The sequence below is a fragment of the Aspergillus versicolor genome (assembly GCF_001890125.1).
Source record: "Aspergillus versicolor CBS 583.65 unplaced genomic scaffold ASPVEscaffold_1, whole genome shotgun sequence".
Taxonomy (NCBI): Eukaryota; Fungi; Ascomycota; class Eurotiomycetes; order Eurotiales; family Aspergillaceae; genus Aspergillus; species Aspergillus versicolor.
The window spans coordinates 2,491,171-2,506,766 of NW_024467524.1; the positions used below are offsets into that span (position 1 = coordinate 2,491,171).

General features: G+C 48.2%; 6 protein-coding genes across 6 annotated transcripts; 3 read left to right on the top strand and 3 right to left on the bottom strand.

Moving 5' to 3' along the window:
• Positions 1 to 1,726: 1,726 nt before the first annotated feature.
• Positions 1,727 to 2,464, top strand: ASPVEDRAFT_872672 (uncharacterized protein; the record flags this gene model as incomplete). Its single annotated transcript, XM_040818026.1, has 1 exon — positions 1,727 to 2,464. One exon carries the CDS (start codon positions 1,727 to 1,729, stop codon positions 2,225 to 2,227), a length of 501 nt encoding a protein of 166 aa, XP_040662494.1. The 3' UTR covers positions 2,228 to 2,464.
• Positions 2,465 to 2,699: 235 nt separating this feature from the next.
• ASPVEDRAFT_23722 (uncharacterized protein) lies at positions 2,700 to 3,217 on the top strand (the record flags this gene model as incomplete). Its single annotated transcript, XM_040809577.1, has 2 exons — positions 2,700 to 2,954; positions 3,014 to 3,217. The coding sequence occupies 2 exons, from the start codon at positions 2,700 to 2,702 to the stop codon at positions 3,215 to 3,217; spliced, it is 459 nt and encodes a 152-aa protein (XP_040662495.1).
• A 3,724-nt stretch (positions 3,218 to 6,941) lies between these two features.
• ASPVEDRAFT_23723 (uncharacterized protein) lies at positions 6,942 to 7,637 on the bottom strand (the record flags this gene model as incomplete). Its single annotated transcript, XM_040809578.1, has 3 exons — positions 6,942 to 7,043; positions 7,105 to 7,442; positions 7,493 to 7,637. The coding sequence occupies 3 exons, from the start codon at positions 7,635 to 7,637 to the stop codon at positions 6,942 to 6,944; spliced, it is 585 nt and encodes a 194-aa protein (XP_040662496.1).
• Positions 7,638 to 8,488: 851 nt separating this feature from the next.
• ASPVEDRAFT_872679 (uncharacterized protein) lies at positions 8,489 to 9,949 on the top strand (the record flags this gene model as incomplete). The annotated part of the gene is made up of 2 exons (XM_040818027.1): positions 8,489 to 8,976; positions 9,048 to 9,949. 2 exons carry the CDS (start codon positions 8,489 to 8,491, stop codon positions 9,499 to 9,501), a joined length of 942 nt encoding a protein of 313 aa, XP_040662497.1. The 3' UTR covers positions 9,502 to 9,949.
• A 1,803-nt stretch (positions 9,950 to 11,752) lies between these two features.
• Positions 11,753 to 13,538, bottom strand: ASPVEDRAFT_67584 (Zn(II)2Cys6 transcription factor). The gene has a single exon (XM_040815955.1). The coding sequence runs from the start codon at positions 13,501 to 13,503 to the stop codon at positions 12,076 to 12,078; it is 1,428 nt and encodes a 475-aa protein (XP_040662498.1). The 5' UTR covers positions 13,504 to 13,538; the 3' UTR covers positions 11,753 to 12,075.
• A 192-nt stretch (positions 13,539 to 13,730) lies between these two features.
• Positions 13,731 to 15,173, bottom strand: ASPVEDRAFT_122672 (uncharacterized protein; the record flags this gene model as incomplete). The annotated part of the gene is made up of 1 exon (XM_040806007.1): positions 13,731 to 15,173. The coding sequence occupies one exon, from the start codon at positions 15,171 to 15,173 to the stop codon at positions 13,731 to 13,733; it is 1,443 nt and encodes a 480-aa protein (XP_040662499.1).
• Positions 15,174 to 15,596: the final 423 nt, after the last annotated feature.

Consider the following 15,596-nt stretch of genomic DNA (forward strand, 5'->3'; position numbering starts at 1 on the left):
TCGCTTTCAAACCCGAGCAGTCTTTACCAGGTCGCTGGGATCCCCAGGGTTCGTTCACACCGCAAGTTTCCCGGAGATTTACGAGATTCGGATGACAAGTCGGCCCCAAGTGGTGCACGCGTGTAGTGTTATGTGCATAGCTTCCGGTAAGACGCGGCCCTTGTTTGATAAGAAACTCAACCTCTGTTGCATAGTTGAAGGATCTGGAGGTGGCCATAGCTTTGACTACGGATAAGCAGAAGATGAATGCTAGACCGAAGCTTGAGAAGGCTCTCATGTTGCCATGCACAATTACCACACCATGTGAACAACGGAAGAAGAAATGACGTCGACAAAGTGCAACGTTGTCCAGTTTTGGTGGATTCTATATTATGATTGGAATGTACAAGTCATCAATTGTCCGATGCGGTTACCGAGGTGGTTGCGATTAGCCCTAAGCCCCGCAACCAAACCATCAATTAGATAAATAGGAACAATATTTGAATGTAGCTCTCAGTTCTATCTAGTTGAGTGTTAGTCTTAATTGTTGTACATCCTTAATAGAACCCTCGCTAGACCGGGACATGTTGAATGGTTCAATATATATATAAATCCAGGGTCTATCCCCTACCATTCCCGCAAGAATGGTAGACAGGAAAATCCCAAAGAACGTCGACTCGTATATGGCAGAGCCCGCAGCATACTATCTTGGTTATAGCAGCGCAGACCACAAGAAGCCATTCGCGAAATATCTCGATTTCCACGTCGCTTTGATCAGCGATGAGGTGCAGAAGGGGATAGTCGGCAGTCCGTAGGCAAGCGGCCTTGGGAAGAACAAGCACCTTACAACACAAACTACCTTGCTCTATTAACGGCTGCATGGTCTACCAGGCAAGTGAAGCACACGGCTTGCTCCGCCGATCCGGCTATTTGCCGGTTGTGAACGGGTATTTGCAGACGCCGCAGGGAGCCTGGATGGTGGCATGCCGTACGGATATGTGACAAGGTCAGTTGGGCAGCCATCAAGCCTCTATGCTGCAAGAGAACTGAGTGATGGATGTCTACTCCAGTGACAGGAGAGCGTGGAATCATAAATTATATGTAAATTAAGTTTTGAATAACTACTAAATGATCCTTTATAGATTATCTAGGTATCTTTATATAATTTTAGTAAGTAATAATATATTTCTACAGCTTTACTCTGTATATTCTAGATAATAAAATTCTTTATTAACAGACTACTAAGAACAAACACATACTTACCTCCTACTATCTGGTAGATATTAGATAATATCCTGACCAGATTATTATTATCCCCTGCTAAAGACTACCCGTTATGTTAAGCAACCCCGGCCACCTGAAGCGTAGTGAGCGGGCTGGCTACTTATTTTAGTGTTGATTATTTCGCGTCACTTGGCAGTCGTTGCGAGCTACCGGTGCCAAAGTAAATACGTAACCCTAGCTGAATCTCTATCGAAAGTAATGAATTAGTCAAAACGACGTGCACAACTGCCCGATCGTTTCATACCAGGGCAGTGTCCGCATTGCCCACGTCTCTGCGTATAGAGAGTCCATCAAAGCCTTGAGGTCCGGGGCTTCCGGGACTTGTCTTCTTTTGTCGAAAAATTGCGAAGTGCGACTCAATTCCACTACTTCCGATATCTGAGGCCAAGGCGGCCACCCGGCCACTGTTGGCATATATAATGCAATATACACCTCGATATCTATCTAAAGAGGAATAATAAAGATGAATAAGTACAAATTAGTACTTCTAGCCGAGCATTACAGGCTAGGTTATTATGCATCTTTACAGTATCAAGGAGACTCCTCCCGCTGTATCGCCGGGTTGGAAGTAAACAACGCCCCCAACTTGTGGTGCATTTCGTCTAGGCAGAAATTGAATGCCGTCCCGGGTCTCGCGATTCAATTCCGAATGATATTGCCATTTGTAATCACAGGCGATGGAACGAGTCATACACATCAAGCTGCCAAGGACATCCACTGCCCTGGTCTGTGCGTGAGAACGTCAAACACGAACAAGCCAGTCATGAAGCGCCATTCCCCTCGCAAACTGTTTCCCTGCTCCACAATTCGGCTGCCGATCTGCGCTGCAGGATGGCTGAATGAACTGGGGCTGAGCCGCCAGCCCGCCTCAATCCGACTCGCCTCCTGTATCTTCAGTAGCTCGATCCGTCGAACAAGGATCCAGATCCCGGGGTCTGAATCAGCAGCTGCCATTTCCATGTAGACAGCCAAGAACTTTAGATAGCTCTGGCTGCTGACCGGTGGAGTCGTCAGCTGAATGGCGGAGCGTTCTAACTCATCCAGTCTCCACTATCATAGCTGCCATCACAAATACACCGCTGAAGAACTGAAGGCTACTTCGGAGAGCACGCCCTATGGCTGCTTGTCAGCCTCCTCGGCCCTGAAGCCGCCGGAACGGCCCCCATGTTACAGGTGTATATTCCTTAGTTTCAACGGCTAGATTAACGATGTGCACCAGTCTCTGCTTCATTCGTACTAGTCGATAAAGCGCTGTATAGTGACAAGACAATTGCCCTCATTCCGGTGGCATGCCGGGTCGGCTATACTGCGGACTCCCGGACATAGAAAACCTATATAAAGGCGTAAATCGCCAGCGGAAGAAAGAAACAACCCCTCCATCTTCTCCCTCTTCAATCCATTGCAACGGAAAACCCATTTCCAAGTCCACCTTCAACATGCGAGCCTCCATTACTCTGCTTACCGCATTCCTCGCCGCAGCCGTGGCCCAGGACTACCCCTTCACCGAATACATCTGCGAAACCACCGACGGCAGCCCCTACCTGCACCACGTGAACCAGCTCATCGACGGGCTGGCCGGCGCCGCCGAAGGCGAGAGACTCTGCAACACCGGCAGCGGCTGTGGCGAAACCATCACGGCCTACTCTGGTGGCGGTGGTGCGGGCCTTATGCTCTGTGGTGATTCCTACCGAGTATGATGCCTGCCTATCTATCGTGTGAACAAACGGTTTATACTGACATGCTTGTCTAGTGCGGTCTCAGCGATAACCTCCCTTGTGCAGGAAACGCCTGCGGTGGTATCTACGCCCGCGTCGCAAGCGAGGCTGTTGCCGGCCTCCGGGACCAGTGCCAGGGGCCTGACTCGAATGGGGACACTCGCGTGGGTGGTAAGCAGGTGACGCACTATAGTGCGGATTATGAGTCCGAGATTAGAGTCTTTAGCCGCCCTGGCTAGATTTGCAGTTGTCTAAGCCTTGGATGCTTGGATCTATCCAGGATATCCTTGGAAAACGCGAAGAGGGTGGATTAGTGGATGGAAACTTGTATATATTGGACAATCTGACAAGGACCGGCTTATCCGGGAACAATACAGAGGTGTAACTGTGAATGATTATCATCTCTTTCTTGACGATATGATTGGAAAACCGGCGCAGGCAGACAGAGAGTATCGCCCTGGTTAGGCCACAACCAGCAATAACGACTCGTGTCCGGATTCTGAGAAACTATCAGGGTGACCTGTGGTTATAGGTGGTTATAGTCTTTATTTTGCACAGGATATACCGTTCTCGATGGAATTCAGCGGACACGGAGCATCATTAATTCGCAGAGCCAACGAAATAGGACTCGATCGACTCGATCTCACAGTATGAGAGCCAATTGTGGCCTGCGCCCAGTATTCCGCTCATGAAATACTTGCATTTGTTTATATTGAAGAACTACCAATCTGTTTCGGCCTAATCAACGAAGTGCTCCTGCGACTAGCTGTGAGGAATCAGAGCGTCAATGGAGCACAGGCATCTTGCCGATATCCTCAAAGAGACAGGTAATTCTCTGCATTCAAACATCGGCATTAAGCTCTTGCCGCGTTTTCTCCTGTTGATGATAAGATTTTGCGGTGGTCCCATACTTCTGAATATGCACCGGAGGGGACTCGGGGGAGCAGGTACACAGTCCTCAGAACGTGAAGAAGGCTTTAAAGGTGTTAAGCTTCTAGTTCATGTTCAGTACTTGGGGTCAAAGAACTTGAAGTATCTGAATATGTTCAAATTGTGACTACATCCCTATTATTATCATCTTAAAAGGCGTAGAATGTGTTGTTCTAGATCAGCAAGTGAAGAAAATCCAGAATTACACAATTACATTTCTCACCTGTCCTCGATGCGAATGCAACATCCAAATATTGTGTCCGATAATGGTATGGAGCAGTTTTCCTGTTATGATGTGCCAAAATTCAACCAAGTCCAACCCCAAAGCCAATACATATGGATATGACACCGAAATGCAGTATGCAGATTGATGACTATAAACCCCATTGTGCAGCTGATGCCTAGAGTTGAACGCAGAACGTGTACAGACGAGCATTCAGCAGGAATGTGAAATACCTCAAAGTAATAATTTAGATAGTAGTTCTGTCACCAAAAAAAAGTATTACTCACCTTGAACAGTCTGAGTGTGTTTCCATCTCTCCCACCCATACCGTCCAGGGCTAACGTCGTACCATGTTGATTTAAGATGTCCATAGTCTGAAAAACTCTGATTTCGGTTGATGATTGCGAAGCATTTACAGAGCACACAAGATGTAGTCACACGCTCATCCTTATCTTGAAGAAATCCACATAATCTTGGATCTTCTGTGGTTCGCAAGATACTAGGTCCTGGTCTCCACTAGCATTCAGGACTTCAATCGGATATGAACTTAGTGTCCCATTTGATAGGATCATAAATAGGCGACCAGAATGCCAATCTGGGTAACGCCAACGGTGTTGATAATCAGCTGCGGTTTGATGTTTTCGTTGATATACTATTGACTGACCAAGTAAATTCCATTGTCCATGCCAATTACTAATTAGTAGCCCCTATCACCATCTATAAAGCAATTAATTAATAAATCCGATGCAGACTTTCCAGAAGTCCAGAAAAGTACTTATTAGTAAAAGACAGTTCACACGATTGGCTTCTGTGAAGTAATTTTTGCGCATAGTCTTCCAGTCAAAATCATGATTACGCTCAGTGTGTTTCTCAGGTTTCTTTTCAGTCATCATGATAATCTTTGGCACTGAAATCCATAAGAGTGAAATCAGAGGCCCAAGGAACAAGGTAACCAGAGAAAGTTTGTTGGAATTACGCCTTAGTTGCGACTTGTTAGTGCTCATCGGGTCAAGTGCTGCACCGCTCAATAGGCACCCAATCCACCAGATCCCAGCCCTAGGAAGCTACTTGAAAACTTGAAATTGCCCAAATCTGGAACGGTGTACATGAAAATGTGTTGTTCTCTTGTGAATTTAACATATGTAGTATTCATCACACTAAAATGACTCAAGACGAGCTAGAAGGATTGTTTCCAAGCAGAACACATTTGCTGGCGTCTCCATTTTTCCTCCGCCATTGTCAACTGTGCGTCAGAAGGATCGAAACGTGTTTTGAGCAGCGTGTCACAGATCCCAGGGCTCCCAAATCCATCCGCAAAAGAAACATTTGCTCGCGCATGGTGCTTCCCATGAGCGCGATTGTCAAATATCTCACCCAAGGCCCAAAAAATGGCAGAATAAAGGGACGGAGCTGCTGCTGATCTCTCGGCTTTATGATCCGATAGGTAAATATCGCAGCACTGCACCAAAATCATAACCTGAATGCTCGTACACGCCACCCATAGCACCGAGACCAGCAACTAGGTAGTGGAAGCGGACAAATCTCCCTATATACAAGGCACTTATAAATACTGATTAACCAGAAATTTAAAATTTACTATAAGTAGGTTAGAACTTATATTATATTCCTAGAAGCTGTAAGAAACTACTAAGCTAATATATAATATCTCTATTCCTAATTATCTAGACTACTATTGTAAGGCACCAAATAATGCCAAGGATCTAGCAACTACCAGACTCCTAAGAGCAATTAATCAAATAATAAGGATAATTATTAATTACTTCTAATCTAGATAGTAGAAATGTATATTTCCTATAATTTCTCTAGTATCTTCTATATAGCTAATTATCTTTTCTTCGTTTTTGATGTATTCTAAGTTCAATATGTCTTTTAGGTTCTCTGTTCTGATTGTTCTCCCGGGGTCAGGATAAGAGGTCAAGGGGTGCATATTTTAGGGGAATGTGTACTCAATAATGCTGTTCGGATTGAAGAACTGGCAGAGAGAGAAATAGTTTAAACATTTGGCAGTTCTGAAGTTGGCCATGATGATAAAAGGAAGAGCGTGTGTTAACCATAACAGCAGCAACCGGAGCGGGCCGGTGATTTCTGCATGGGATTTGAGGGGGCCATTGACAGTAGTAATGGGCATCTCCGAAGGCGGATGTCCTTGTGGGGATTCAAGGCTGGGGCGAGGCTAGGGCTTCTCTGGGAGGGAAGGTCGAACCGCAACCCCAGTTCAGCTCACCCGTGGAGATCATGCATGAGAATCTAGGGAAAAAAACTAATGGCCAGTTGGAGTAGTTCGAGAATAACCTGTATTCTGTCCCTGTACGGGCCACAATACCCAGCATGGGGATGCCGCTTTTCCTCGCCTGGAGCAGCAGACCATGACTTTCTGGCCAAGGAGTTGGAGTTCTGCCAGACTGCCAAGATATGTCATTCTATTGATTTGTGAGTTTACAAGGTGACTTTCACCCAGCAAGGGACTTCCTTTGGTTAGTTAGTGTGCAGCACGCCATACCCCCAAGGTGACGGGGCGTATAAATTTATTATTATTATTTTAAATCCGGCTCTGTCAAGACTGAATGGAGGAAATGGCTGAATGTTCAAATATCAAGATAAATTACTGCAGGTACCTAAGTCATGAATAGGTCTAGCTGTACAGAACTTTGCCAAATCACCCCCCGCCTATACCACATCGACATTTATCGTTAGAATGTCGATTCCACTGTTTTTCACCAAGGAACGCTCACTCTTTCAAGTGGTCTTATCAAATTATATTCTAGGCTGACTTGAGATGATGAATTTGCTTAAGCAACCTCGCCCTTCTTGACAAGGGCGTGGTATGTGTTGTAGTCTACGGTTGCGGGATTGGACGTCGGACCCGCGTTCGTAGCAACCCAGCAAGGTGGCTGAAAATAGATAGTAAGCACCTGAGGCATATGAAAACTCTCTCGCGCGGCGATGACTTACATTGGCCACATTGTAAGCCCATTCGATACCCAAGCAGTTGTCGTCTCCCGTGCACTCATTCTCCAGACATTGTGCTGGTGACGAGTATCCAGAGACCGTCCTGTGCTTTACGCCCGTCATCGACTGGTAGCAACGTCGCTCGTATTCGATCCCATCAATTTCTAGAAGAGATTCATGGCAGCCTTTTTGACAAAGCCCCTTCCACATTTTGCCATTGCAGCGAGGGTGAGAGCTACCCGAGCCCTTTCGCCTTTGGTTGCCTTTGTCCTCACCCTTGGATGCCCCAGGCTTCAAGTGAGGAGGAACGGTTCCAGGGACCGTCTTGCAATTGTACTGGCCTATTTCTTGGTCAGAGACTGGCGTCGTTTAATGTTTCAAAGGAACTCACCATCATCAACGAAGCAATCAAATGTTCCCATATCAGTGGCAAATCTGGTTGGCAAGCATGGCTTGAAGTTATCACAGAATCCTGCACCCAGAACATAGCCCGGAGCAAAGAGCAAGGCAAGGGCAGCACTGCTAGAGAAACGCATTGTTGGGGAATGAGTTGGTTGAAATCTGACTTTGGAAGAGTATAAGATCTCGAATGTCTGATTATGGCTCACTCCCGAATACAGACCAGGCTTCTTATACCATTTGAGGGCTGCTGGCTCGACTCTGTCGTCATATCTGAAGAGTCCCAAAGGTCTTCTATTACTGACTCTTTGATCTTCTGATTTTTCCTTCGGGGTTACCGATAAACCTGGCAATCCGTTCAGCTTTCCGCGGTGGAGTATGTCCATGGCTGAAAAAAAAAAAAAAAAAAAGCATATGAAAATCTGTGCACAGTGTCTGTGGAAGACCCATCGACGAACCGTTCAGACACAATCATCCCAGCCATGTACGTCAACTTGCTTCGGGTGATAAGAGACTCGAGATATTGGTGCGTCGATCGTGGGCTTGAGCGCTCCATAAGCTGGGGTTGCTCAGCTACTCCACGCAGTCTCGGAAGACTTTCCTTGACCACGAGATGCCACTTTTTGTCCATTGACTAAATTCGCATCTCGTAGATTGACCCACGCTTGAAGCTGCCAGGGAATAGTTTCGAGGCCCGAAGGAAGAGCTGACTTTGTTGTGGACACAGGCCGCGTTCCATGACGCTACAGATGCACATTGATATCATCGAAAACATGCCGCGGAAAAGACCCAGAATGAAGTCGTAAGCCAAATCTATTGAGTTCTTTGGGATCCGCCTGCAGATCTAGTCAGAAAAACGAAAGCAGCCATCAATCGACCAGAGGTATAAAAGCTAAGAGTGCCAGACGAACAAACCGCACTCATCCATCAAGTGCTCCTAAGCTCTGGACCCTTATTTATTGAGATTTACTGAATTTCAAGATTCGTCATGCCGTCCCAATTCTTTGGACCTTTGATTGCTGGAGTTGCTCTGGCACTTCAGGTTGCTGCTGCAAGCGAGGGCGCATCTGACCTCCAGGCCTCATGCGCCACGACCATCAACTGCGAAAGCACGCGGACAAAAACATTGACTCTGCCGCCGCAGATATTCACGACCACTTTGCCTCCAGCGGATCCATCAACATTGACTTGGACTACCACAAGCACCGAGACCATTACGACTTCGGCGCCTGGACAGCCACCAGCTGTGACCGAGACCTCGACAACGACCGCACCAGGAAAGACTACCACTAAAACCACCACTAAAACCACCACTGAAACCACCACTGAAACCAGGACCACTGCGGCCCCTGGAGTCCCACCAACCTCGTGCCCACCCACTCGGACAACAGAAACCAGGACCACCACGACAACGGAAACCCAAACCCCTACTGGCTGCCCTCCATGCGAGCCTTGTGCTCCCTGCGAGGAAGACAGGTACGAAGACAAACCATTCCTTCAACTTAGATAGCCCACAACCACTAACACGATCTAATTCCCCTCAACAGTGAGCGTGAAGGCGGCTGTACCGAGACAGTAGAAGACTGGAAAGATCTCCGACTGGAGTGGAACTCCGACTTCTCCAAGCCAGGCCAACCGGAGCCGATCCTGCTCTCGACCTCCTACGACTTCCCCACTACTCTCGAGATCACCGACGACTTGGTCTCCGGTGAGCAATACACGGTGTATCTGGGAACGGAGAAGCTTGGAATGACATCCGAGCCGGACCCCGCCACCGTCGGATCGGACACGTGTGGCCAGGACGCTGAGAAATGCATTGAGGAGGGATACTCTTATGGATCTTTTCAGATCCCAGAGGGTAATCAGTTCATTTCCATCATGTGGGAGGACGCGGACCAAGAGGCTAGCTTCGGTAGCGGGCAGTACCGGTTCTCGAGGGAGACGGACTGTGACGAGGATGACGAGTATGAAGAGCATGAAGAGCACAGGGTATGGCTTTGAGGAAAGACTGAGTGCGAACGATGATACTCGGAAAGGTATATTCCGCTGTGGATTTCGGCTAGAGAGGATTTCTTTTCCTCTTCGCAGGAAAATGAGGAAGTTTAGTGTTGATAGTAATATTATTCATTCGTTTGTCACTCAATGGTCAAGTCATTTCATACAAAGTTCCCATATTTAAAGCTGCATCCAGTTCACGATTATCCATAGATAGGGTAATATTTGTCGGTAAGACTCGGCCCTGTCCGTGGAGAAAGACCCTCAACCATGATCCTACTACTTCAGAATTATCTTGTCCAGCGCATTGATCGTGCAAGGTTTCCGTCGTTCGTGGCTTCAGCCCGCTGGTGGACTCCCAACCTCTTTGATTGACACCCACCGGTACCCACGTAATTGCTTCTTCCTTCGTCGGAAGACAGCTGCGCGGAGACCCACATTTTGAGATCAACTTTCCCCATGAACTGAGTGACCGCTGCACGTTCCCCCGTCTTTCATGCACTGACTTACGGGAAAGCCTCGTCCCGGGTGGTTTCACTTGCGAGGTCTTGATACATGTGTTGGTTCTTGAGCTCTTGTCAGTTGCAATTTCTGTGTTGTGGGAATGCCTGCCCCGTCCATGAGACTTGGAATAACCGCCCTTGTGGGGTACTGCACTTTCCACTCCGTGGAGACTGCGTCAATGGAGAAGAACATTTCCTCCGGATATCCGGAAGCTGGATTCAATCACATCAGGAAGGGTGTGAGAAGCTGCGAACCCTGCTTGACTGACAGCTGACTGGACCCATTGATCACCTGCGAGATTGACCAGTTGCAGAAAGTCTTTGCGAAGTAATGGTCGCTCCTGCGGCTGGAGTACCAAAAAATCTTACTTTTGCAGGCAAGATTCCAAGCAGGTTTTGAGCAGATGTTCATTCGGAAACCTGATGTTGCGCTAGGGTTGTTTGTCTGCAGATCGTGGGTTGATGAGCCAGTTGCATTCTCCACATGTGCCAAGCCACAAACATTCTTCACTTTAACACACGAGCCGAGCCTTCAGACCCACTCATCATGATCGGCAAACAGTTGGAGACAGGAGATTTCCTTCGCTCATGCAAAACCCCCTCATAAAAAGCATGTTGACATCACCTCCCAGAACTATGAGCTGAGCTGACCCTCTAGACCCACGCATAGACGATGACAAGCTGAACCCCTGAAATAAACTCTTCGGAACGGATATCCGTGCCGACATCATGCTCAGCAAAGTTTTGATTCATAGATAAAGAGTCCAAGGTAAGTGTAAAAGGTAATCCTAAGCTGTCCAAGAACCTCCTCGCCCCCTCGCGGCTTAGGAGGGAGACAGTCTCCAGAAGGCAATCCTCAATCCATCTATCAAAGTCGTTTACAATGATCATCTCCCACCGCATATTTCTCCGCAGTTCCATTTTCCAATGTAAGGAGTCCTGCTCTTATATAGACTTTAACCACTCTATAGTCTCAGGAGTTAGCTTCAAGTCAGCTAATGGCATCTTTATACCTATCTAGTAAACCAGTTTACTAAACGCGAGGGCAATTCCTGCAAGAAAACATTAAGCCAGCCATATATTCAAGCTGATATGTATAGACAACTTACCACTTCCAGAACCTATGACAACAACAACTTTTCCGCTGACCAGAAGGTCTCCAACTGGCTGTGCCATAATGTCTTCCACCGGGGTAGAGCAGGGTCCAAGACAGGAAGGCAGCTTGGTGGATTGGTGTCTCGAAGGAACCAAAGTACTTATAGCAAGGGCCCAGCTGGCGATGGGATAAATCAGGATTCTGCCTAATTCAATGTTTGGTTTAAGTGCGAAGACTTTATATTCTCTAAGTCAATCTCAATAATTGCCGAGGTAGCCTTTTACTCCGTACTTACTTCCCATCGATATGGAGATATGTGCTATCTATCGATCATGCATTCAAGAGCCTGATAGGCTTTCGCACTTCGTCCAGATCGGGTATAGCTTAGACAATAGAGCTATTGTCCCAGGTATTAAGAACATTTCCATCTATACTCTACTATGTAGCAGGGACACCAGCTATCAGTGACACCCTCGTTCTAGAAGATAATAATAAAATAATAAAAAGAAGGTGATCTAGGTCTGTGTATCCGATATAGGTACAGTGGAGCACTTTCGCACTCCTTCTCTTTGTGGATATTACCCACAGCTACTACTAATAAGTTGAACTAGTAGGTATATGTATGTATATCCAGAAACATAATTAAAGCTCTGGTATTCAGAAAGAGAAAGGAAAAGATACATATAAAAGGGGTTAGAGAAAGCTACCGCAGAAAAAATGGCTATGTTCCGCGAGGAGATCTTCGGTCCAGTCGTCGCCGTCAGCAAATCCTCCTCAGAGGACGAAGCAATTCAGAAAGCAAACGCTCCGTCTAACGCTCTAGCCACCGCCGTTGTCTTGGTAATGGTATCATGCGCCCATATTAGCCGGGCATGGTCTGGATTAATTTCCCTTGTGGCTCCACTATGGGATCCCATTCGGCGAATACAAATCTTCTGGGACTGGCAGGGAACTGGGTGCTTATATATATATATTCCTTGCTCATGTCAATGTCAAGTCCACCCCCTCCCTGACCATTAATTCAAGCCAAGTGATTTCTATATTTTCCTCCTCCCGTAGCCTCCAGACCTCCTTTACAAGTTCCAGCCCACGAGTGTAAACGCCCAGTCTCGTATACCGGACAAGCTCCTGTATGCGACATTCAACAAGCGTCTTGTACTCGACATCAGCAGCGCCCAGTTCAGAGCCCACAATAATCAGCAACGGTCCTTCGGAGTTTAGAAGCGGGCTATTTGTAGGAATGCGGGTGATGGCGTGCATAGCTTCCAAGATATGGATCCTGAGTCGCACCTCTTCGACTCCGTCTAGTGGACGTAGAACCGACTTTGCTTGAAGGAGCATGATAAGTCCGGCAGATCTGTAGGCTCTTGCGATCTCGGCCAGGGGTGGCGCGTTCTTGTTCTCTTCTTCTTCGTCTGCTTCACCGTCTGGGCCGGGAAATTTCCATTTCTGTAGCCGTGTCTCTAGATAATTCTCGTGCGCGGGATCAGCCTCTCCTACATCTACCAGCCGGCGGTAGTATTGGCCGACTTCGGCAAGGACGGGGTACAGGCTGGTGGCGATACCTGTCACCGGGTGCGTGAGGTTATCGAGCATCGGATAGAAAACAGCTAATTGTGGATTCAGCCACGGGCTACTCTGGAGCGGTGCGGGTAGCAGGTAGGATGTAAAGGCCTCCCAATAGATGTAAAGGCCGAGAAGGTAATGAGTGAGATCGGTGTTGGTCTCTGACCGCAGCAGTAGGGGCAATACCTGGCGAGCCCCGAGCAGGTGCTGGAGGCCAATGTCCGGGGTCCCTGCATCGATCCAGCTGGAGGAAATGCCGAGAATCAGAGAACAGAGGAAGATGGTTTGAAAATGAATGTCGGGGTTTGAAAGGAGCTGGGTGTGTTCGATCTCGAGCTGCAGGGAGACCAAAGCCTTGTGTCTTTCCTCCAGAACCTGGGCCAGCTGTGCCTGGGCGAAGTCGAGGCGATGGGCACAGCTCAGATACTGAATCGCATGCCGCAAGGCTTTGGAGCGTTTGATATAGGGGGAAATGCTGTAGGAGAGGGGGTTCTGCGACGGTGGCACGACGCCCATAATCAAGCTGCAGTGCTCAAACCAGTACTGGAGCAGTTCGTTCTCCAGAAAGCCTGCACGGCTGAACAAGTCGCGCTGCGGGTCTTTGGCCAGCCATGGCCGCTCAACCTGCCATTTGTCGTACTGGAAATTCCCCGTGCAGGTTTCATTCCGACTGACACACCGAGAACACCGCGGCTTGTGTTCGTCGCACTTGACCCTTCGCTTCTTGCATTGCTCGCAGCCTGTGCGCCGTTTGACGCGCCGCGACCGTTGGTCTGGACTAATGGGGGTGCCCGAAGACGGTCTGCGAGTGTGTACCTCGTCGGGATAGTAGCTGCTAGACATCTGATCGATCCGTCTTAAAGTCAAATTGGTCAAGGTACACGCGGAAGAAAGATGAGTGGGATGAAGGAAGCCGAAATCCTCCAGTTTATCAAGACAGCAGATCACTTCCCCGCACTGATAACATAACCCGGCAATAAAGCGTGTTATTCATATTTTAATGTAAACATTTACTACTTTGAGACCTGTTACTCTTTCTTCTAAATTTAGGGATAAGTTGTAAGAACATGTCAATCTGACTCGACAGGGCACACAAAATGCCGTCTGCCATAAGACACCCAGAGAACAGCAGTCAACACAAGCACACCCACATAAATAACCGGGGAATAAGTCACCGTGGTCGGAGTAATCGCAGCAGTCGGGGGGAAAGAGTACATAACAAGGCTGAACACGGTCCAAGCAACGGTAACAACGTGGCAAACAGGCCCAGCTCTGGGTAGCCAAAAGGGCCCATGTGCAAACCTGGAGCGGCCGCGAAGGAACAGACATATCACGCAAATACTATAGGTTGTATATTGAAAGTAAATCCCGCAACTGACAAACGCATTGAAGGCGACCGAGGAGCCTAGGTAGATGATCCCCAGCAACGAGACAATGACACAGGAAGTGAAATGCGCCCATAGTGGCACGGAAAACGGCCGCGGGGCGATCTGACTGAGACATTTCGATCCAGGCAGTCCCTTCTGTCGCGCGAGAGACCAGCAGAGCCGAGCCTGCCAGGTATGCGCTCCGAAGATGGAACCCAGGAAGACGGCCACGACCAGGGTTTGTAACCCCAGGGCAGCCGCCGTACTGGAGTTGCACGCCTGTCTGAATACTTCCAGTGATGGGACCAATGTGGGGGTGCTTATGACGGGCGTGATGTCCGTGATGGAGAAAAGGAGCGCAAGAACCATAGGGAAGGCAGTTGCAAAGCCTACTAAGACCGTTGCCAGTAGGGCTTTTGGTATATTGCGCTCCGGTTGGGGAACCTCCTCCTCGAGGTGAGTGCAAACGTCGAGGCGAGAATATCCCCAACTGATTCCAAGAACGCCTGTCAAAGCCGCGATGGTTCCATCCCAGCCAGAGGTATTCACGAACTGCGTAAAGACGAAGCTTGCGGGTTGCTTGTCCTGCGACATGGACAGCATTGTCACGAATATGATGGCAATAGAAACAACAGACAACGCGAGAGAGCCTTGCCCAAGCCGCGGAAGGAAACGCTCGATAATATTAAAAAAGAATACAAAAAGGTTGGTCACCTGGAATCCCACGAAGCCCATCCACGGTTTGTAAACAAAGTCGGGTCGATGCAAGGAATACATCCCAATCACCATCTGGGGCGTGATTAAAGTGCCAGATGCAACAATGCAAAGAGAGCTAGCCCAGGCGAGAACACCAGTTAAATAGGCGCATCCGCGACGAACCCTGCGTGGCGCAAGCACTGAAACCCAGTACATCTGCCCTGCAGCATTCGGCATAGCGGAAGCAAACTCTCCAAGTGTAACCGCAATGCACAGAGAAATAATGGCAATTGCTATGTGAGCCCAGGTCCAAAGCACAGGACCACCGTTCCCAATTGCGATGGACAGCGAGGCCAAGATGGCCATGGCTGAGTTCGTCACTGAATATCCGATGCTCAGGACGGAGATCAAGCTAAAATGCTGCTCTTCAAAGCTATTTAGCGTAGGCATGTAATTACCCGTTTCAATTCTCGTCGAGCCGTCGGAGGCATCTTCGTCCTTCTGGGAATGGTCGCACTTATCGGCAGTCTTCAATTTGTGGGACATAGTCAGTGGTGACAGTGAGGAAAGAATGGAATCAGAAATGTTCAGTGCAGGCCTAAAGACGGTGATTTTTCGCTAGGGCTCCCCTTGCCTCTCAATGAGGATCTACTTATAGCTTATTTTCCCCTTTGCTAGCAATGTCATTGCTAAAGACACCCTCTCCAACAACAGTTGCCATTCATCACGTTGTAGGCAGTGGGGAACTGGGAAGGGAGACCAAGCTTTGAAAGTCTGCTGGTGGAAGCCTCAACCTTTGCTGTTAACGGCAAGGCCCTTGACCGTTCTGGGACAAAGTGCGAAATGGAAATCCTCCGGACTAAAGGTCTGTGG